This window comes from Cryptococcus depauperatus, chromosome 8 (assembly GCF_001720195.1).
Source record: "Cryptococcus depauperatus CBS 7841 chromosome 8, complete sequence".
Classification (NCBI taxonomy): domain Eukaryota; kingdom Fungi; phylum Basidiomycota; class Tremellomycetes; order Tremellales; family Cryptococcaceae; genus Cryptococcus; species Cryptococcus depauperatus.
Genome location: NC_089475.1, coordinates 232606 through 252009, shown reverse-complemented (window position 1 = coordinate 252009; position 19404 = coordinate 232606). Strand labels below are relative to the sequence as shown.

The window sequence follows — 19404 nt, the reverse complement described above, 5'->3', positions numbered from 1 at the left end:
CTATATGTATGTGATCATCAAATTGAAGCCTAAGGTCTATTCAGTTTTTCCTTCAAGTATGCCAAAATGTTCTCAATCTTAACCTCTTCCCCCTTGGCATCACCTGCTGCGTCCTTGCCGACTTGTTCTTTGATACGAACAGAGCCTGCTGCAAGTTCCTTGGGAGCGAGGATAACGACAAAAGGAATGGAATCGTCGTCGACTTGTTTCCACTGTGCAGTTGCTTTAGGATTGACTTTTGGTGAAAACGAGGTTTTGATTCCAGCATTCCATAACATCGTGGCAAATTGCATCCTCTTTTCCAGCTCAATTCCTCCCAGACCAAGCACGAACACTTCTGTCTCCTTACCCCGGATCTTTTCCTCACCCTTTCGCCTTCTCATCTCCATAATTGAATATACTCGTTCCACGCCAACCGACACACCCACACAAGGTACTTGCTCACCCTTTTTACCAGTGGATTCAGAAAACATGCCCACAAGATTGTCGTATCGTCCGCCAGCTGCAATTGAGCCCACACCGACTATGGATTCGTCGATACCGTCTTCGTTGGTGGTGGTAGACTTTGAGTGTTTGGATTCGGCTGGTAAAATAAAAGATAAATCAGATGATGGTGGAGGAACAACAGGAACAGTGTTGAGGGAAGGAGGAGCAGAAGCAGCATGGATAGCTTCGTAGATGATGCCAGTGTAGTAGTCAAGGCCTCGAGCCAGAGACATGTCAAAGCTCATCTTTGCAAGGATGTGAGAGTCGTTCGCAGAGCAAAAGCGGTCAGACACACCTTGTCAAGAACCTCGTATACAGACAGATACCTGAAAAGGATTTCCATATCATCAAGGCCTTGCTTAGCAATAGGGATGGCCATCAACTTTTCGTCGGATTTCAGCTTCAAAAGGAGCTCAGGTCCCGAGCCTAGTTTAGTGAGTACTCTGACGACAATACGTTAAAAACGCGCACCCTTTAGTCCAACGTATTGCCCAATCTTGTCCGCAACAGCTTCATTCAAGCCCTTCTCTACAATCATTTCCTTCTTTACATCTGCCCACGATAGCTACAAATATATATGAGCAAAATTACAGCATCGTCATATTGCTCACCTTGTCGAGCTTGTCGACAGCAGAAGATATGATCCTAGTCTTGTCTGCAGGGACACCGGCAAGCTCAAATATACCATCTAGGATTTTTCTGTGATTGAGCTTGACAGTATAGTCTCCAATATCAAGCGCAGTAAGCGCCTCGCACAAGACCCGAAGGACCTCAGCGTCAAATACCATAGGATCACAAGCACCGGCAATGTCAAAGTCCTGCAAGGTCATACGATTAGCTAGAAAGCTGGCATGAACGGACTCACACATTGGTAAAACTCCCTCATACGGCCTTTGGTCATGACAGGTTGATCTCTTCTGTAGACCTTTCCGATGTGATACCTTCTGATTGAAGAAAGACCGTTCATGGCGACATATCGGGCAAAAGGCACCTATATAATCCATAAGCATGTCAGTTATTCCACTCGAGCTCACTGTAAGGTCGTATCGCAAAGAACATAGCTCTCCTCCCTGGTCTGCAAGATCATAAATCAATTTAGAGTCTTCTCCATATTTGCCCGCCAAAATTTCTCTCAGCTCGAAAACTGGTGTATCAATAGTACTCGCGTCGTGTTTCAAGAAAATGCTTTCCAGTGTGTTGAAGATTTTTCTCCTCAGTAGAGCTGCCTCCGGCTTATGGTCCAGTGTGCCTTTAGGCGTTTTTAAATTGAAACTGTGGGATGTACCCGGTTCTTGCTCCTTCTCTAGTACTTTTTGCTGTTCTTTGAGTACCTTCATTGCAGCGACCTCTTGTGAAGCATCTTGCTTTGCAACTTTGAGCTGCTTGATGCGGTCTTGGAGGGTGACGATTTGGTCATTCAATGAGGCCAAGGTAACCGACATTATAGAGGAACGGGGAACTGAGATGAACCGGGAAGCACAGATATTTTGAATGGTCCGTTTCAGAGGCGTACCAAGCATAAAGATCCACAAGAGAAACGAAAAATTCGATGAAGCTGGTAAAGAAGAAATCAAAAGTTGTAACAGAGATCCACGTGCTCGTCACGTGAGTGAAAAAAGTAATTACACGTCATTGGTAATGGCTCTGATGAGATATGCTTTCAGATAAGAGATAAGCCACGTGGCAATGTAATGAAGGAATTGATAGGATAGAAATTTATCAGGGACGGAAGCAAAAAAAAAAAGGGGACATTGTTTGAAGAGGACCAAGCGTTCTAAACCTTTTTATATTAGGGAAACCCAGAGTATATATAGGGCCAGAGATACAAATGTATTTCTCTTCATCCTCTCATCTTGTTCGATCCAGCAACTAATCAACTAAACTATTTATTGAATTTACCACTGCCCACAGGGCAACGCTATATGTTCTCAAACAGTCTCTGTAGTGCTCATAACAGTCATCGGTATGTTCAGGTCTTCTCATTCTGTCCAGTACTCATCGCCTGTACATAGTGGTATTAAACACACTGCCGCACCCACGTTAAAACGAAGCTAATCGTCTTGAAAACTCTTTCTTGCAACTGATCAATAACAAATAAATTGCGATGTCTCCGACTGCTTTAGACATTCTTGGTCATTACGACTCTTTTACATTGCCTCCTCGAGACCAAGCCAAGATTCATCCAAGTGCCCGCAGGACTCCTGAGGGTGGCTTGATCAAGGTTGACAGCGAGTCTACTGTGTATGAAGATGAAGGCATCAGGGCCAAATTCACTGATAGAGGCGCCGAGGTCCTCAGTAAGTGACCCCTTGCTCGTAACGACTGCCATCTTTGACATAAAGCAGAAGGAGCCGACGGAAAGCTTTCAGTTAAAAAGACTGAAAAAAACTATGAATTCTTTACCAGGTCCAAGGTTGGCCGTGTGGGGTGAGTTTCTGGTTCAAGGCATGTAAGACGGATAATTAACATAACTTAGTCTTATGCTTGTTGGCCTTGGTGGTAACAACGGCACTACTGTTCTCGCTACTAACCTTGCCAATAAACACAATATCTCTTGGCATACCAAGAACGGTGTTCAACAGCCCAATTACATTGGCTCTGTTGTTCGTGCTTCCACCATTCGCCTCGGCACTGACCCTGAAACCGGCAAGGACGTCTTCGTTCCTGTTTCTGATATGCTTCCCATGGTTCATCCCAACGACTTTGTCATTGGCGGTTGGGACATTTCATCTCTGTCTATGGATGAGGCGATGCTTCGGGCCAAAGTACTTGACTGGGATTTGCAGAGGCAATTGATCCCTTTGATGGAGAACATAAAGCCTTTGCCCAGTATTTACTGTGAATTTTCTATTTTGCTTTTTAGAGTCCGGAATTGACAATACATTCAGACGCCGACTTTATCGCCGCCAATCAGGCCGACAGAGCCGACAACCTCATTCCAGGTGAAGATAAGGCTGCTCATCTCGAGCACATCCGTAACGACATTCGCCGTTTTAAGCAGGATAATCGACTTGACCAAGTTGTTGTTCTTTGGACCGCCAACACTGAGCGTTACGCCGATATCATTCCTGGCGTCAATGACACTGCGGACAACCTTATCAAGGCTGTTGAGAACTCTCATGAAGAACTTTCTCCTTCGACCATTTTTGCTATGGCCTCCATCCTGGAGGGTGTGCCTTTTATCAATGGTTCTCCTCAAAACACCTTTGTCCCTGGTTGCATTGAACTTGCCGAAAAACACAAGGCTTTTATTGGCGGCGATGACTTCAAGTCTGGCCAGACCAAAGTCAAGTCTGTCTTGGCTGAGTTTTTGGTCAATGCCGGTATCAAACCTTTGGCCATCTCATCGTATAACCACCTTGGTAACAATGATGGCAAGAACTTGAGTTCCCAGAGGCAATTTAGGTCTAAGGAGATTTCCAAGTCTAGTGTTGTAAGTACCTTGGTTTCTATCATGATCAACTTTGCTGAGCATCATGCAGGTTGATGACATGGTTGCTGCCAATCCTGTGCTCTACAAAACTGCCGAGGATCTTACTCGAGAGACTGGCCAAGCTGTCAAGAAAGGCGAGCACCCAGACCACATTGTTGTCATCAAGCACGTTCCTGCCGTTGGAGACTCCAAGCGTGCTATCGACGAGTACTACTCTGAGCTTTTGATGGGCGGCCGCAACATCATGAACATTTTCAACGAGTGTGAAGACTCTCTTCTTGCTACTCCCTTGATCTTTGACCTTGCGATTCTCGCTGAGCTTTTAACTCGCGTCTCTTATCGTGAAGGCCAAGGTGAATTCCAGCCTCTCTACAGCGTGCTCTCGCTCTTGTCTTATATGCTTAAGGCGCCCCTCGTCAAGCCCGGTACTGATGTTGTCAACTCTCTCAATAGGCAGAGGAATGCCCTCGAGCAATTTCTCAAGGCTTGTCTTGGGTTGGAGCACTCTGGTGACTTGCTCCTCAACACGAGGGTCTGGTAGATGAATCTTTGTTTTATTTCAGTCCCAGTGTTGGTTTTGAATTTATATTTTCGCTTGTTTCTTTGGATGGAATTTTTTGATTAATACCGTATTTGTTTTTGTTCTTAATGCATAAGCGTTTTACGCATCTTGTTTTGGTGGTTGCAGATGAATATTGATGGCTGGTTTGTTTGCTTTCCATGGTCTGAGTTGTATTATGTAATAAAGTAAAAGGCTTGGAAGTTGAAGTAGGAAGCGGCGATGGCCGCTATTCTCAATTTGATTCAATTTGTGAAATTTTGGGCGAGCTGTCAATTTGAGATGGACAATTAGATTCTTTTCTTTTGACTTTTCATACTATAAAGAGAATTAAAAGTATGGGAAAGAGCGCCATTGTTAAGGGGAAGGCCCCTATCAAGGACAAGAATAATAAACGCAAGAGAGAAGGCGAATATAAATTTACAGAAACAAAACTGTCACTTTTTGGGGGAGTAATAGACAAGGAATTGGATGATGTCTTTGCCAAAAGTGTAGGTCTTGAAAGCCTAATGTGGTTGGATTGATAAGCGCTCATCTTAAACAATTTGCAGACTGCGTTTTCCCAGCCAATTGCACCAATACCCGTCGCAAGTACATCAAAAGTGCATTTGGACGCTGCGTTAGAACCAGTGGGCAAGAAGGGCAAAAAGGAGCAAGAACACGGCAAGGATACCAATGGCAGCGAAGATAGTGGAGATGAAGATGAAACATTGCAAGTAGACCAAGAAATAACAAGTGAAACGGATGAAGATGCAAGTAACGAAGAGCAAGTCGAAGATGTGAATATGAAAAGCGATATTGAAGAGAAAGAGGATGATGAGTCGTCCATTGCTCCAGAAGACCTTGTACATGAAAGTTTCAAGGCTCAGGAGGCCAAAAAGGCCAAAAAGAGTCGGTTGAGCAAATACAGTCCATCAAATGAAACACCAGAGGACAAAAACAGACGGACTGTCTTTATCGGAAACCTTCCTAACGAAGCTGCAAAGTCTAAAGTGAAGATTTTGTTGGAACTTTGCCGTGTTTGACTGACTTTTCTTTCTAGCGCGCACTCAAGCAACTCAAAGCTCACATTAAATCCTTTGTCCCAACCGCCAAGATTGAATCAATCCGATTCCGTTCTGTGGCCTTTGCTACACCTACTGCACCGGTACCCACCGATGACCCGGAGAAGGACGCCAGTCAGCGTGCAAAGAGAGAAAAAGAACGCACAGCTGCTTGGAAAGCCAAACAAAATGCCGATGACGAAGATGCCAGCTTGGACAAAAGCAAAGTATTTATTGATGCAAAAGGCAAGAGAAAGGTCGCCTTCATTAAGAAAGAGGTTATTTTTACTATCATCTATTTGACGTAGCGTACACTGTGCTGATCAAAGCCTCATAGTTTCATTCCGAGATTGACTCTTGCAACGCCTATGTCGTATTCGAGCACCCACATCCTGATCGCGCGTCTAACGTCGCTCCTGTGCAAGACCCTTTTGAAGCTGCAACTCAGTTTATCTCTGCTGCCAGTGGTAGCACCTGTCTAGGCCGTACTATTCGCACAGACTCTGTTAAGACTCTTACTACTTCTACCAAAAGCAAGAAGGACTGGTTGCCTAGCAGCACTGACCCGAAAAAGAGTTTGTTTGTAGGTGGATTGGATTATGCTGCCAAAGAAGAAGATGTCAAAGTGTTTTTCGAAGAGCTTGTCAAGGCTGAGCGGGGCGATAAGAATGATGGAAAATACTGGGTGACGGGTGTTAGGATTGTGCGGGATAAGGAGACTCAACTGGGCAAAGGGTTTGGTTACGTTCACTTTACGGTATGTCCTGTTTTAAAATGCCATGAAATGTGTATTGATCCTTTGGAATAGGACCAAGAGAGTGTGGAAGAGATTCTTGCTTTGGATTCCAAGAAAATCAAATTTGCCAAACGCTACCTCCGTGTCCAGCCATGCAAGACTCTTCCCTCTTCCAACACTCTCAACAATACCATCAAAAAAGTTGCTGCTGGCTCCTTGTCCTCTTCCAAAGATAAAATCAAGAAGAAGAAAGTCACCAGAGTTGGTGTCATACCAAAGGGTGATCCAGCGTTAGGCGAGAAACTCAAAGAATTGTCGAAGGAGGAACGCAAGGCCGCCAAGAGTAGCGATACTGATCGTTTAGCTAGGCGTTTGGCAAAGAAGCAGGCCAAACTTGCAATGGACAAAAACAAAGAGAGAAGCAGAGTCAAACTGAGTCTGACCAAGGCCGAGAAAGAGAAGACGAATGCTGCGAAGAAACCCAAAGCGAAAAAGGGCAAGAAGAGGGCGCCGGGTGCTATTGCGAAGATGAAGGGTTCCAGAGTATGAAGTGATTTCAGGTGTATGGTTTTATCTTTTCGCTTGGCTCAATCATAATACATACCATAGTAATCAAGGCAGTGCAAAATAGCTACATTCAACTCCAAAGGATGTTATTGTCATGAATTATGTTATTTACATCTCGCTATACACAGTCCATCCCTGAGCTGTCCGTAAATATATATATAGGCATCTTTTTTTGTTCTATCTCTGGTTTCTCTTTACCACTTAGCCCAAGCTAAACATCAACCAGTCTCGGTTTGATCCGTCTCGACATATTAAACAGTCAACCGCCGTAGCCAACTCAGCAAAGGCTCGTCAGCATGTCCCACACTGACTATGATGATGAAAACATTTCCTGCAGACCCATCCTTCTCTCTGGTCACGACAACTTCAAGGACTGGGAAAGAGACATTACCAACCGCCTAGTGGGAAGAGACCTATACGAGATTGCAGCTGGGATAGAATCATATTCGTCTCTGGAACAGGATCAAGCCAACTGGAGAAAAAAAGATATAAAAGCGTGGGCTTTCATCAACTCATCACTTGAGGCAACGGTACACGACCTATTACCACCAGATAACATCTCGATCCAGTCACTTTCCAAATCTACGCTCTCACAAGCTTACAGCCTTTTCTCTCATCTCAGGGAGACATACTCAGTGATCAGAGGCACACAATTGGCAGAACTGTATTATGTTATGTGGAAAACAAACATTGAAGAAGCTAGTGATCCAATGGGACCCATTGAAGAAATGAAAAAAGCTTTCAATCACTTACGGGCGTCTCAAAAACCTGTCTCTGATGTCCAATTAGCTTATGCTATACTCATTGCTCTTCCTCCTTCCTATATTTCTCTTGCCCAGACATTCTTTTTTCAAAACACGCCATCATCCGTTGATGTCATCTCCAGCATTAGCAACGAATGGAGAAGAAGAACTTCTTTACAGGGATCCCGAGTTGCTCTTACGTCAAGGACACAACACAAGGACACTACAAGAAAATGCAATCAGCGTCTATCCACTTCCAGAAATATACCTGGAAAGACGCCCTATTGTGATTTTCATCGCACTACAACTCACTGGTCAAGAGATTGTAAGGCAAAGCGTCACATGGATGAATAACAAGCCAACATTATGGCCAAAACATCCAACGGTAATAACGAAGACTCCGCATCCATTGTTTACACCAGTGCTTCTCCACACGCCCTACTCTCCACTCCTCAGATAGATATGGTTATAGACTCTGGAGCGACGTAACCGATGGTCGAAAATGAATCGCTTCTGACAAACGTCAAGCATCTTCCTTCACCTATCCCTATCACAGTAGGAAGCAAGGCTCAGCTACACACCCACAAGACTGGAACTCTCCGTCTTAACCATGACATTGCCATCCAAGACTGTCCTGTCGTTCCAGGTATTAGTCACAACCTCATCAGTATTACATCCACCTTATCCAATCCCAAAGCACCGTGATGTTAGGATCCGCTAAATCTGGTAGAAACTAAGCGGGTGAACGAAGAAATGGCAGTGATGCTGCCAGAAGTCGTGGGGAAGGGAGACGGTGGTAGTAGAAACTTCGGACGAAGAGTAATTGTACTTGGATGAATCGTAATATGTTGACAATCAAATAATAGTAACATGGATCTAGCGTATGGTTTGGGGCCTTTGAAAAGGATCCCACAAGTTATTCACAATTCTATATAAACAGTACAAAGAAGACAACAAGCAAACCTCACTGGTGTCACGCTGATATCTCATTGTGTTATGATCCTGAGCTGAACCATAGGTGGAGTAGGACAGCATGTGTGCAGGGTCACAATAGTTCATTAAATTTATGAGAGCGTTTATCCCATTCTACAAGTACAATACTCTCAACAATTCATAGCGCTCTTCGGCGTCATGTCAACAAGATTTCCTTATACTAACTTGAGCTTTCCATTCTCCTCGACGATTTGCACACTTCGCTTTTCGTCTAAAGAGAGTCTACCAGCATGAATGATGGCCGTTGTAAGAATACTTTTTCTCAAATTAGTTCTATCGAAGTTTATGTGCCATAGAACAACTTACGTATCCTTGATAGTGGGAAGTCCTCTTCCATCAAAGTCAGAAGCCTTGGCTTTACCGGCCGCGACTGCCTGCGTCGCATCTGTACGAAGCGTCAACTAATTCAATCTTGAAAAGTTGCTCTACTGACCGATAAACTTTTCAAGAGAAAGGTATCCATAACCTCGTTGGCCATCAAAGTAGCCATTCTCATCAGGACTATACTTGACGTAGAAAGGGTTGAAATCAATCTTGCCAACTTCATCGTCTACAATGTTGTATCCTCTGTGTGCCTGGTCCACGCGAACTTCACCCTTGCTGGCCATATAATGGAATCTTTGCTCGCTGTGTACCCCTGCCTTCAGAGGAGCAGCCCATCTAAACGTTGTTTGAGTCTATACTCTCAACCCTGGATTTGAATACTCACGAGGCTGTATAGACAGCCGTTCCACGCTGGGAGGGTGTTTCGATGTTTTCCCAATCGACCAATAGGGTAATTGTGTCTTCTGTCTTTGAGTCGCAGCCCAGAGAGGTAGCAATACCAGTGGCAGCAGAAGCAGTAACCTTGACAGGTCGGTATCGCCCCTCAACCATCCAACAGTGGATCTAAGGCAACTAAGGTCAGCTCAAGTGTGCACTTAAGGTTAACCGAGTACTTGCATCGATATGGTGGGAGTTGAGATAGTATGAAATGTCAGAGTCAATACCTGCCCAAGACTTGAAGGTCTCAAGTTGGAATTTTGGCTGAGACATATCTATAACAAACACTTAGCCAAAAGTGCCTATATTTTCAAGCTGAATTTACTTACATGAGCTGTAAAAATTAAAGTCTCCGAGCTTTTGAGCCCTAGCTCGCGCATCATTGTATGCAGGATCAAATCTCTTGTGGTGCTCAACAAAACACACCAATCCTTTTTCTGCTGCAAGATCAATCAATTTTTGGTGATCTTCAAGCTTCTGAGTAGCTGGTTTAGTAACAAGGACATGATGACCGAGGTTGAGAGCTTCTGAAGCGATAGGAAAATGAGTACTGTCAGGGGTGAAGATGATGACCGCAGAACCTTTAGGAAGGGCTCGAAGGGCGGCTTTGTCTGTTTACAGTTGTTAGCCCTGTCATTCTGAGAGCAACAGCTGTCTTACAAGCTTCGGCGTCTCTTATAGCCGTTTCTGGAAAGCCTCGGAAAGTCAAGTCAAGACCTTTGTACACATCACCAATGTTCTTCTCAAAGTGTTGCCTGATTTCCGGAAACTAGAAACAGTTGTTAGCAATGGCCAGCCTAAACCCAGGTCTGAGAATTCACTTTTTCGCCGTTGGTACCAGCCATCACTATACTAGACTACGTCAGATCAATCCAATCCAGCTAGAAAGCAAAACTCACTCAGAGATCTTGCCTCGTCTTCGAAGGTCAAACATGGTGATTCCAACAACACCAATCTGTTTCCAAATTTTAGAGCCAAATACAGCGAATTTCTCTTGCAAATTTTCATACCTTTTTATCTGATTTCGACTGTCCCGATGGTGTTATACCGGTGGTGTATTCGCCCTTGATGAAACCAGTCAATATCAACTTTCCAAAACGAACAACTTACAGTTCCCATGAGGCCGACGGCAATGGGAGGGAAATTCTCTCCAGACATGCTGTATGGGTTTTGTTTCTATGTGTTTTCAAGGAAAAGTTGAGAATGGAAGATGAAATCAACTTTTAAAATCAAAATTGAATATATATATATGGCAAACTTGCAGATTGAACAACTTGTGTCGGCCCGGCCGGCTCCGGTTCCGGTCCCGGAACAAACTCGGCATCTTGTCATCCAAAGCCGAATCTGCCTCCGCTTTTAGGATGAGCTCTTTTGAGATTATAAATATTGACATTTTGGTTTAAAAAGACTTTGTTCAAAGATAAAAAGCAAAATGACAAGCAGAGAGCACTATATCCTACTGAGTGCCCACAGAATCCCATATTCATTCTGTCGTCTTTGAACCCCAACCATGCACACTGACCAGGTCGGCATCAATCGACTCTTCCACAGCCAACCTGGCTGACCAGACGTCCTGCGGTGTGCGTCTATGCAGGCTTACATTGAGGTCATGCTAATGTCAAATATCAGCATAATAAGTGATATCATCTATGTCAACGGATGGGAGGACGGCAGGATTGCTGTCTACAGATTCGTAAGACAGGAAGGAACTTTGGAGCCTTTTGGGAGTATTCACTGGCGGGCGGCGTGGACCCACGCACATGGCCATTCATCCAGATGGGTTACGACTCTTTAGAGGGCTGGAACTGGAAACGCAGTTGACCGTTCCATGTCATGTTTTGGATAGACAAGAGGGTACCATTCGTGATAATTGTCATATCCATATTGTTATTAGACTCGGCTGAAGAACGACCAAGATGCTTGCCAAATTGTGCACTGCCAATAAGAACACGATTGGTAATTTTGATCACTTGCAGCAATACTTTTTGAATTGGGCCTGCTGAAAGACCATCTTGGGCTTCTGTATCATCTTTACCGCCGGTAAGAATTGGCTCCTTGACACAAGTTGTCCAATGGATAGAGTCTTGTGCGTGTAGGGCAGCGTTCACATCTGCTCGATCAAAGTAGATGCCATTAGGCGCATAAGGGAACTCTGCAGGATTCCCAGTGATGTTCCATAACATGCAACACAATTGGTTCTAAAATTTGGTCAAGGCCTGCTGTATTCATTGGCATGTTACTGGCCATAGGTACGTGTCATTAACTCGGCTAATTCTTTTTATCTAATCTTTCAGTTACTGGCCACGTGGATACGGATGTAGATGATCGAGATAAGAACTGGAAAGTGAGAGATCTGTGCATTTTTAAAGTTTGAAGCGGTATCCGATTAGATCGGTGGGTTAAGACCCGCTATCATCGGTTTATTTACCTCCGCCTTCCTTGTCAAACAGTCTCAATATGTATATAAATGAGATAAATAGCTCACAATTCTTATCACCATGCGGAAAGGTATATATAAAGCATCCAATTTCAACAGTATCTTTTGCTCACGCTCTCTCGTCACAAGTTCAATGGTCAAGGCAACTTTGTACACTTACAAACCTATACCCATCCCTGGGTCTGCCGATCCCGAGATGTTCAAGGAATTCGGGAGGCAGGTGGAAGGGTTTGACCCGGGTTTGGCGTCGAAGGAGCAAATGGATGAAATCATGGAGATGCTCTACAAGGTATGGTCGTGTTGATGTCGAGAGACTATGGCTGACGGTCTGTAGCACTCTATCCTTTTGTTTAAAGGTCTGAAACTGACGCCAAAACAACAATTTGAGATAACGCACGCCTTTGACCCAGAGGCTGAGGTGTACGGCCATGGCAACAACAAGACTGGCGACACCAAGTCGTCCATCCTCCATCCCGACCTGAAGACTATTCCAAGTCAACCGCAGGTGCAACTGATTGGGAATGGCAAGGTACCGATGGTGTATGAAGGACTTGATCATGTCAGTTTGCAAATGGCGCATCTCAATGTAGCTCACTCGGTTGGCAGCCTCAATTAAAACATCCGCATCACAAGACTTTTCACAAGACACCAGTTTCTGAACAGGACGAAGAGAAGGGAGTCACTCGCTTCTACAGATGGCACATTGACGCTGCTCTTTACAACCTTTCTCCTCCAAAAGTGACCACTCTCTATGCTGTCAAAGTTCCAAAAGGATCTCCTCAGACTTGCAGGTATGATGATGGGACGGGCGATGAGCTCAAGGTGCCTCTGGGGGGGACAGCTTGTGAGTTGTCAAATGGCCATGTCTGCTGGTGTTGACGGTGTCTCAACAGTTGTCAGTGGGAAAAACATGTTTGATATTCTGCCTCCAGACTGGAAATCATTTGCAGTGCGAACTAAGGTTGAATATGCACCGCATCCCTACATCTGGATGTCCAAGGCGCACGCTCTGCCTACTGCCTTGGGTCTCGAAAATGAAGGTTTAGAATTGCCATTGGAAGAGCTGCCAGAATGGGAGGAGAGTAAAATCAAGATTCTGCCAATGGTGGGTGATGGCGGTTACATTGAAAGAGCTTGCCAACTAACAGATGGTCGCAGTGTTGGAAGAATCCTGTTACTGGCGCTTTACACTTCCAAGTCCATCCTTGTGGAGCTCGTAAACTTCATGTCACACCTTGTCCTGGAGCCACCCTGTACCCCGAAGGCGGCACTATTGATGATCTCAAAGCCGTTCGCGATATTCTTTACAGAATTCAAAGACCAGGTATCTCCCCAAATCTGGTTTATTCTCAAGATTGGGAAGAAGGCGACTTGGTGATTTTCCACAACAGAGGTTTGCTCCATTCTGTCGTGGGTGCATTCAAGCCGGACCAGCTGAGAATGTTTCACCAATGTAACCTTGCAAGCTCTTCAGATCCAGTGGGACCCAATGAGCATGACATCAAAGCTTATGCCTGACTTGGGTACATTGCCGATAGTAAAATGTCTAGTTACATGTCGAACTCGTTTAGCATTTGAGAGTTTCACAAATAAATGTATTTTCTATGGTCTTGCATAAGCTTTTAAGCTTTCAGTAGCACCCACCATCTGTCAAGATGACTTTGAATGATAAATTATAAAAAAGAATATGAGAATTCAACCTCCAAAAAGATGTAACATACATAGATCGGGACCACATATATCCTGCAGGTCTCTCCAAGGGTATCCGCTACTCTCCGCATTCTCAAAGGGTGTTTGTTCCTGAATTGATAAGATAAGTGGTCCTTTGTCCCTTATCTACCCATTATACTTTTACAGTAGACGGGCTTCTCAGCCCAAAAAATGGATAGGAAGGGAGGAGGGTTGGGTCAGTCGTTTGTGTCCCAAGAGGTTTGTAATAGACGTACTCGATGAGGCTAGATTTAGAACGACTACTCTCTGCAGCTTGAGGCGATTTCAACTTGCTTCAGAGTGACCGAAAGATACATACAGCAGTAGAGTTAAGGAAGTCATCTGTTTATGATCTAGGCATGGCTAACGCGGTAAGACGGGTTAGAGAGAAAAAGAGACGGTCGCGACATACGACATGTGGGAACCCTACAAGCTCCGCCATCACCTCTTTTGTCATCTTTTTGGAGGGGAGGAACCAAAGCTTGCTTGTAAAATAAATGATAGGCGTATCTATCTTGCAAATGTAAGCTTGATGTCCCAAATATCGCCAATGTCGCCCTTGATACTGGCTACTCACACTCTTTCCCTATTCTTACTTTTCGCCTGCTCTTGGAGCGAAGAGTAATACCGCAACCAACAAACTGCCCAATGTCGAATAGGCTATGGTGGGCCCATAAATCCAATACAATGCTGACGCTAACAATGGCCCCACTGCCCTGCCTAATTGCCCTCTTGATCGAAACTTGCCCAAAGCTCGACCACGCTGCAGCTCTGGATATCGTTCGTCGCAGAACCCAGCAGCAGCAGCTGTCAGTCCAGTAACCGTCGTGGCACTGGTATATGCCAAGCAGGTAGCAGCCGTGTAAAGGAGGATATGGCTGAGGATATGGAAGGACCATCGGGTTGTGTATGGAAGTAGTGAGAGCAGTATGAGACCAAGGGTACAACTCGAGATACCACGTAAAGCGATGCGGATCTCACCGATCTTAGCCAGGGTAGGTCGAACATGTCGAGCTTGGATTATAGCGGCAAGAACACCAATGTCTAGGCGAATCTTTTAGTATAGCAAACGAGCGGTCGATAGAAAAATGCTTACAGCTTAGTAATTTACCGTTGAAAGCGTTAGAGGCGGAGAACACATCGTACGTGAGAAAAGTCAGAGTGAACTCAGCCTGGTAGGGTGTCAATCAGCTTTTGTATCAACGCAACAATATAAAAACCTACGCCAGAGAAGAACAACAAGAAATATCCGTGAAGATTCGTGATGTCTTTCAACTTTCTGAGTTTCTGCTCTTTACTTTCGTCATGGGATTTATTCTCTACTGCATCTGTACTTCCTTGCTGACTCTCCTTAGTGTTTTTGAAACCTTTGGTTTCTGGAAGTCTGATAGCCAAATAGAGAGTTTCAAGGAGGAGAAGGACAAGAGAAATAGCTGCTGGGAACGCATATATGTTTAGTTTATTTTCAGAGGTGGCGATCGGAAGTGGCCGCGTAGCGAAGTATGCGCCCAGCGACGGCCTACATTGATACCACTGTTGGCGACTTCCACGCTATTGTTAGGACATACCCGAGAGTAAAGCAGACAGAAAATGCTATCCCAACAAGTGCTAGAGATTTTGATCTGGTTGCTTCACTCGCAACATCGCTTATGATAGCACTATACAACATCGCAGTCAAGTAAAGTATCAAACGCAAGATCTGACCACTTACGTGCTAAGTTGAACATTTCCTTCGCTCAAACCGCCAATCAAACGGGAAAGCAAGTAAGACTCCTACGGACTGGATCAACAAACGTAACCAGGACAAAAGAGCGGTAAATAGTTACAAATGAAGTTGATTGTATCCATATGGTAGCTGACAGAATATTTCCAATCATTGTGGCCAGCAATACTTTCCTTCTACCATATTGATCGGCCACTTTTTCCTGTCATTCTTCCCTCAAGGTATACCTGCCAAATTTTAAACTCACACCTGCCCAACCACGGGCTCATCAGACACTGGCACAGACTGAAAAGGCTACCCATCATCCCTCCCAACAGTACCACATCCCAGTTCTTCCCCCCTATACTCTCTAATGAACTTGCTGTTGAGACAGATATGGGCTGGACAGAATACAACCATGTCCGCAACGAGCCACAAAAGGCGACCGCTCGTGACACAAGCGGTTTTTTAGAAGACTCTCTCAAAAGATACCATTCTATTAGTCTTGGAAACAATGGCAGTGGTATCGTGAAAGCTGTCAACATAGTCAGCCTGACATTGAGCTCAAAGTAGAGGGTTACAGACCGAGAAGATCAAGGACAAGAGCAAAAAATACGGTCAGGACGACCTTTTTGGGTTGTACCATGTTTTTCTGAATCCCAATGCAATGATAATACCTCTCAACGTTTAGAATAAGTTAAGCTCAAAACATTCTATAACTTGAATAATTCAGCTAATCATTTGGTAAAGTCACGTGATTCATCAACGATGGCAACAATCATAAAGTAAATGATATAATCAATCCAACATTTACAAGTTATTCAAAACATACAAAGATGTCATACAAAGCTGGTAATATTGGCCAAGCGAACGCTGGGATAACTGCTGAAAATCCACGACAGGTTCAATCTATCCATGTAACCCAGCCACGGCTCGAGCAGAATCCACCAAGCTTGGGGTTGATCCAAAAGGCGAAAAGCTCATATATACCAACAGTAGGGTTGTAGTGGTACGTTAATGTCCCAATAAGGGTGAATGAACTGACAAGTATCAAGATCCGCGATCTCAACGTATGTTATCATCTATCGAATGAAATCTGGCAACACATACTTGTGCTTATCTCCAATCTGATAGCATGTAGGATTATCTCACGTTTACACTCGCAAGTTGCCGTACTGTTAGGTCAAGATACCGCTCACGTTTTCTACAGAACATACAAAAACTACTACTGTTGCCCGGTTTTCCCCGTCTGGCTATTATGCAGCATCTGCTGATATCGCAGGCAATGTTCGTATATGGGACGTAACACAACAAGAAAACATTCTCAAGCTGGATACGCGCCCCTTGAGCGGAAAAATCAATGATATCGCTTGGGACGGGGAGAGTAAACGCATTATTGTTGGTGGTGAAGGCAAAGACAGGTATGGACTTCACCTTAATGTTGTGAATGAGCATGTTGATATGTATAGAAAGGTTTGGCGCTGCGTTCCTTGTCGACAGTGGGTCGTCTTGCGGTGAGATTACCGGTCATTCAAAGGTAATCTTCCAAGTCAATAGCTTCAGTTAGCTCACACCTCTTTTGGTAGCCCATCACTGCTCTTTCCATTCGTCACCAGCGCCCTTTTCGAGCTCTTTCGGGTTCTGACGACAATTCTCTTATTCTCCATGCCGCTGTGCCCTTCAAGTATGACAAAACGATAAGAACGCATACTCGTTTCGTTCGAGATGTCGCCTTTTCACCAAACGGCGACTTTTCTGCCTCAGTTGGGAGCGACGGCAAGCTATACTTCTATGAAGGTAAGACTGGTGAAGTTAAGGGCAGTACCGATAGGGATGGGTCAATTGCTAGCTTAATGGCTTTATCCTGGGCTCCTGATTCTAGCAAGCTTGGTACAGCTGGCGCAGATGGAGTTGTGGCCATTTGGGATGCCTCGACCTTCAAACCTGTGCAAACTTACTCTGTCGGCTCCGAAGTCCAGTCTCAACAAGTGGGAGTGGTCTATGCCAATCCTAATACGCTGGTATCAATTTCTCTTTCGGGCACTCTCAATGTCTTTGACACACGAGAGTCGAATTCCACCAATTGGCGAACCATCCATGGCCCGACCAAAGCCATCACAGCTTCTGCCATTTTGTCTGATGAGCAAAGCAGAAACGCCACTTTTTACGCAGGTTCGTTTGATGGCACACTAAAACGATTTAAAGTCGGTGAGAGTTATGGCGAGAAAGAGGGTACCTGTGAAATCGTTGAGGGTGTAGGGCACTCTGCTAAAGTGGTGGCTTTAAATGCAGACGGCAGAGACAAAATGTGGAGTGCAGGTTGGGATGACCAGGTCGCATCTATCCAAGATGCACGATTCTCGGCCAGCTCAATCCCTACAAAGGCGCAGCCTACCGGTATTGCCGCTACACCTAAAGCTGTTTACATCGCTTCTGCTTCTGGCGTCGAAGTCAGTGGGCACAACTCTTTTACCTTGATATCAACACCTACTTCTGCCGTTGCAGCTCACCCTGGTCCTAACTCTGACATTGTGGCAACTGCCTCAGACAAAGTTGTTACTATTCATTCCACCTCTCCCCAATCTACGCTTGCCGCTTTCGAAGACAATAGGGGCGAGATTCTCACTCTCGCTTTCTCTCCTGATGGCAAATACCTCGCGTCAGGGGATGCTACAGGTCGAATCATCCTTATCGATTTAGATGCAAAGAAAACGGTTGTTTCAAGCAAATGGACGTTCCATACTGGCAGGGTTGTGGCTCTCGCTTGGGCAAACAACAGCAAGAGACTAGCTTCTGCAGGATTAGATGAGAACATATATATATGGGATGTCCAAAAGCAGATGAAAAACATTGCCATCAAGGTAAGTCATCACTCAATCTTATTTCAAGGTGTATGGAGTTTGATATGCTGTGATGTAGAACGCTCATCCAGGAGGTGTCAGTGGGATTGCATGGATCGACGGAAACAATAAAATTATAAGTGCTGGCGCGGACGGTTGTGTCAGAACATGGACTGTATCGGAATTGTAGACAAGTAAAAAAACTGCCTTGAGCTTGGTGGAACACCAATGCCAACGAGTGTCTTTAGATTCATAGTTCCAGTGATACCGTATGATCACTATGACCAGCCCACAACCATTCTCTCCACTCCAAATTGATCATTCCAAATTTCAGTTCTCTTCACTTTTTCACATGCTTGAAAGATGTTTTCCACCTTTTTTGCCTGTCCTAATCCAACTTCCACCGCTACCCTAGGGATTCCTTCCCATCCCTTCTCTCGTAGCTGTGATTCCTCCATCAGAAGATGAGTTAGTATGTCAGCTATTCTTTCGTAGAACGTCAAGCCATCTCCCTCCTGTCTACCATCACCCAATAACGCCAATGGACTCTCGAAATCTCTGACGCTTTTAGGCAGCTGCTCCCACTGGGATAATGGTATGTAAGGAGGATTGCTGACTACCAATCCAACCTTTTTTTCACCCTCCAACAGATTATCAACTGGACCAAATATATTTCCGTAACGTATCTTGACACGCTCAGTTAAATCCAATTGCTTTACATTGGCTCCTCCTAAACCGACCGCTGCAGGTGAGTTATCCACCCCAACTATTGTCGATAACGGGTTTAGATGCGCCAATAATAGCGAGATACACCCTGTCCCTGTGCAAAGATCTAATATAGGCAAGGGTGATGTGGGACGGGATGAGGATGTGAGAGGAGAGATAGAGGAGAGAATAGTAGAGGATAATAGGGTGAATATATAAGCAGTCTCAGGACGAGGAATCAAGACTGGTTTTCGGCACATAATGCTGAGGGAACCAAAATCTGTGCTTCCTGCGTTATCCCATCATCTGTCAGTACAAGTGTGACTTTGCCTTCTTATAGTGGGTGACTCGATTCACCCAGAATGTATTGCAATGGTTCTCCTTCACTTCTCCGCTTTACCAAATCTCCAACCCTCTCATCTTCTATTGGCGGCAGTTTGCCTTTGGATAATAGTTTTTGTGATTCAGCGCGTACTTCTGAGATGATCCAGCGTAGCTCGTTTGAGGCCTCATCTGGGGTTAACTCAGAGTTGAGGAGCATGGTTTGAAGATGGTTCCTTGTACTGGAAGTGGTCGAATAAGGTCGCCATTGGGAAAAGTGAGATGCAATGGCTCTCAAATTTCTGGAGTACGACATGTTTTGCTAGGTTTTTTCTAAAAAAGAAAAAGAGAAAAAGAAAAGAAGAAG

General features: G+C 44.7%; 10 protein-coding genes across 10 annotated transcripts; 5 read left to right on the top strand and 5 right to left on the bottom strand.

The window, feature by feature from the left end:
• Nucleotides 1–29: 29 nt before the first annotated feature.
• L203_106001 (uncharacterized protein) lies at nucleotides 30–1928 on the bottom strand (the record flags this gene model as incomplete). The annotated part of the gene is made up of 6 exons (XM_066215361.1): nucleotides 30–731; nucleotides 782–912; nucleotides 958–1051; nucleotides 1098–1304; nucleotides 1352–1477; nucleotides 1521–1928. 6 exons carry the CDS (start codon nucleotides 1926–1928, stop codon nucleotides 30–32), a joined length of 1668 nt encoding a protein of 555 aa, XP_066071458.1.
• A 662-nt stretch (nucleotides 1929–2590) lies between these two features.
• L203_106000 (uncharacterized protein) lies at nucleotides 2591–4460 on the top strand (the record flags this gene model as incomplete). The annotated part of the gene is made up of 5 exons (XM_066215360.1): nucleotides 2591–2783; nucleotides 2832–2913; nucleotides 2963–3324; nucleotides 3375–3919; nucleotides 3969–4460. 5 exons carry the CDS (start codon nucleotides 2591–2593, stop codon nucleotides 4458–4460), a joined length of 1674 nt encoding a protein of 557 aa, XP_066071457.1.
• Nucleotides 4461–4816: 356 nt separating this feature from the next.
• L203_105999 (uncharacterized protein) lies at nucleotides 4817–6806 on the top strand (the record flags this gene model as incomplete). Its single annotated transcript, XM_066215359.1, has 5 exons — nucleotides 4817–4969; nucleotides 5030–5470; nucleotides 5521–5799; nucleotides 5859–6278; nucleotides 6330–6806. The coding sequence occupies 5 exons, from the start codon at nucleotides 4817–4819 to the stop codon at nucleotides 6804–6806; spliced, it is 1770 nt and encodes a 589-aa protein (XP_066071456.1).
• A 314-nt stretch (nucleotides 6807–7120) lies between these two features.
• On the top strand, nucleotides 7121–7921 carry L203_105998 (uncharacterized protein; the record flags this gene model as incomplete). The annotated part of the gene is made up of 1 exon (XM_066215358.1): nucleotides 7121–7921. The coding sequence occupies one exon, from the start codon at nucleotides 7121–7123 to the stop codon at nucleotides 7919–7921; it is 801 nt and encodes a 266-aa protein (XP_066071455.1).
• A 794-nt stretch (nucleotides 7922–8715) lies between these two features.
• On the bottom strand, nucleotides 8716–10480 carry L203_105997 (uncharacterized protein; the record flags this gene model as incomplete). The annotated part of the gene is made up of 11 exons (XM_066215357.1): nucleotides 8716–8815; nucleotides 8867–8945; nucleotides 8994–9220; nucleotides 9270–9448; nucleotides 9503–9597; nucleotides 9652–9933; nucleotides 9983–10091; nucleotides 10144–10174; nucleotides 10222–10277; nucleotides 10333–10386; nucleotides 10433–10480. The coding sequence occupies 11 exons, from the start codon at nucleotides 10478–10480 to the stop codon at nucleotides 8716–8718; spliced, it is 1260 nt and encodes a 419-aa protein (XP_066071454.1).
• A 623-nt stretch (nucleotides 10481–11103) lies between these two features.
• L203_105996 (uncharacterized protein) lies at nucleotides 11104–11505 on the bottom strand (the record flags this gene model as incomplete). The annotated part of the gene is made up of 1 exon (XM_066215356.1): nucleotides 11104–11505. One exon carries the CDS (start codon nucleotides 11503–11505, stop codon nucleotides 11104–11106), a length of 402 nt encoding a protein of 133 aa, XP_066071453.1.
• Nucleotides 11506–11892: 387 nt separating this feature from the next.
• On the top strand, nucleotides 11893–13277 carry L203_105995 (uncharacterized protein; the record flags this gene model as incomplete). Its single annotated transcript, XM_066215355.1, has 5 exons — nucleotides 11893–12048; nucleotides 12094–12318; nucleotides 12366–12603; nucleotides 12653–12864; nucleotides 12918–13277. The coding sequence occupies 5 exons, from the start codon at nucleotides 11893–11895 to the stop codon at nucleotides 13275–13277; spliced, it is 1191 nt and encodes a 396-aa protein (XP_066071452.1).
• A 538-nt stretch (nucleotides 13278–13815) lies between these two features.
• L203_105994 (uncharacterized protein) lies at nucleotides 13816–15817 on the bottom strand (the record flags this gene model as incomplete). The annotated part of the gene is made up of 11 exons (XM_066215354.1): nucleotides 13816–13832; nucleotides 13882–13979; nucleotides 14047–14129; nucleotides 14182–14513; nucleotides 14566–14641; nucleotides 14694–14988; nucleotides 15038–15127; nucleotides 15181–15242; nucleotides 15296–15387; nucleotides 15440–15706; nucleotides 15757–15817. The coding sequence occupies 11 exons, from the start codon at nucleotides 15815–15817 to the stop codon at nucleotides 13816–13818; spliced, it is 1473 nt and encodes a 490-aa protein (XP_066071451.1).
• Nucleotides 15818–16007: 190 nt separating this feature from the next.
• Nucleotides 16008–18201, top strand: L203_105993 (uncharacterized protein; the record flags this gene model as incomplete). The annotated part of the gene is made up of 8 exons (XM_066215353.1): nucleotides 16008–16023; nucleotides 16074–16180; nucleotides 16227–16241; nucleotides 16306–16333; nucleotides 16382–16592; nucleotides 16645–16708; nucleotides 16758–18032; nucleotides 18091–18201. The coding sequence occupies 8 exons, from the start codon at nucleotides 16008–16010 to the stop codon at nucleotides 18199–18201; spliced, it is 1827 nt and encodes a 608-aa protein (XP_066071450.1).
• Nucleotides 18202–18289: 88 nt separating this feature from the next.
• On the bottom strand, nucleotides 18290–19353 carry L203_105992 (uncharacterized protein; the record flags this gene model as incomplete). Its single annotated transcript, XM_066215352.1, has 2 exons — nucleotides 18290–19005; nucleotides 19074–19353. The coding sequence occupies 2 exons, from the start codon at nucleotides 19351–19353 to the stop codon at nucleotides 18290–18292; spliced, it is 996 nt and encodes a 331-aa protein (XP_066071449.1).
• Between the last annotated feature and the right edge of the window lie 51 nt (nucleotides 19354–19404).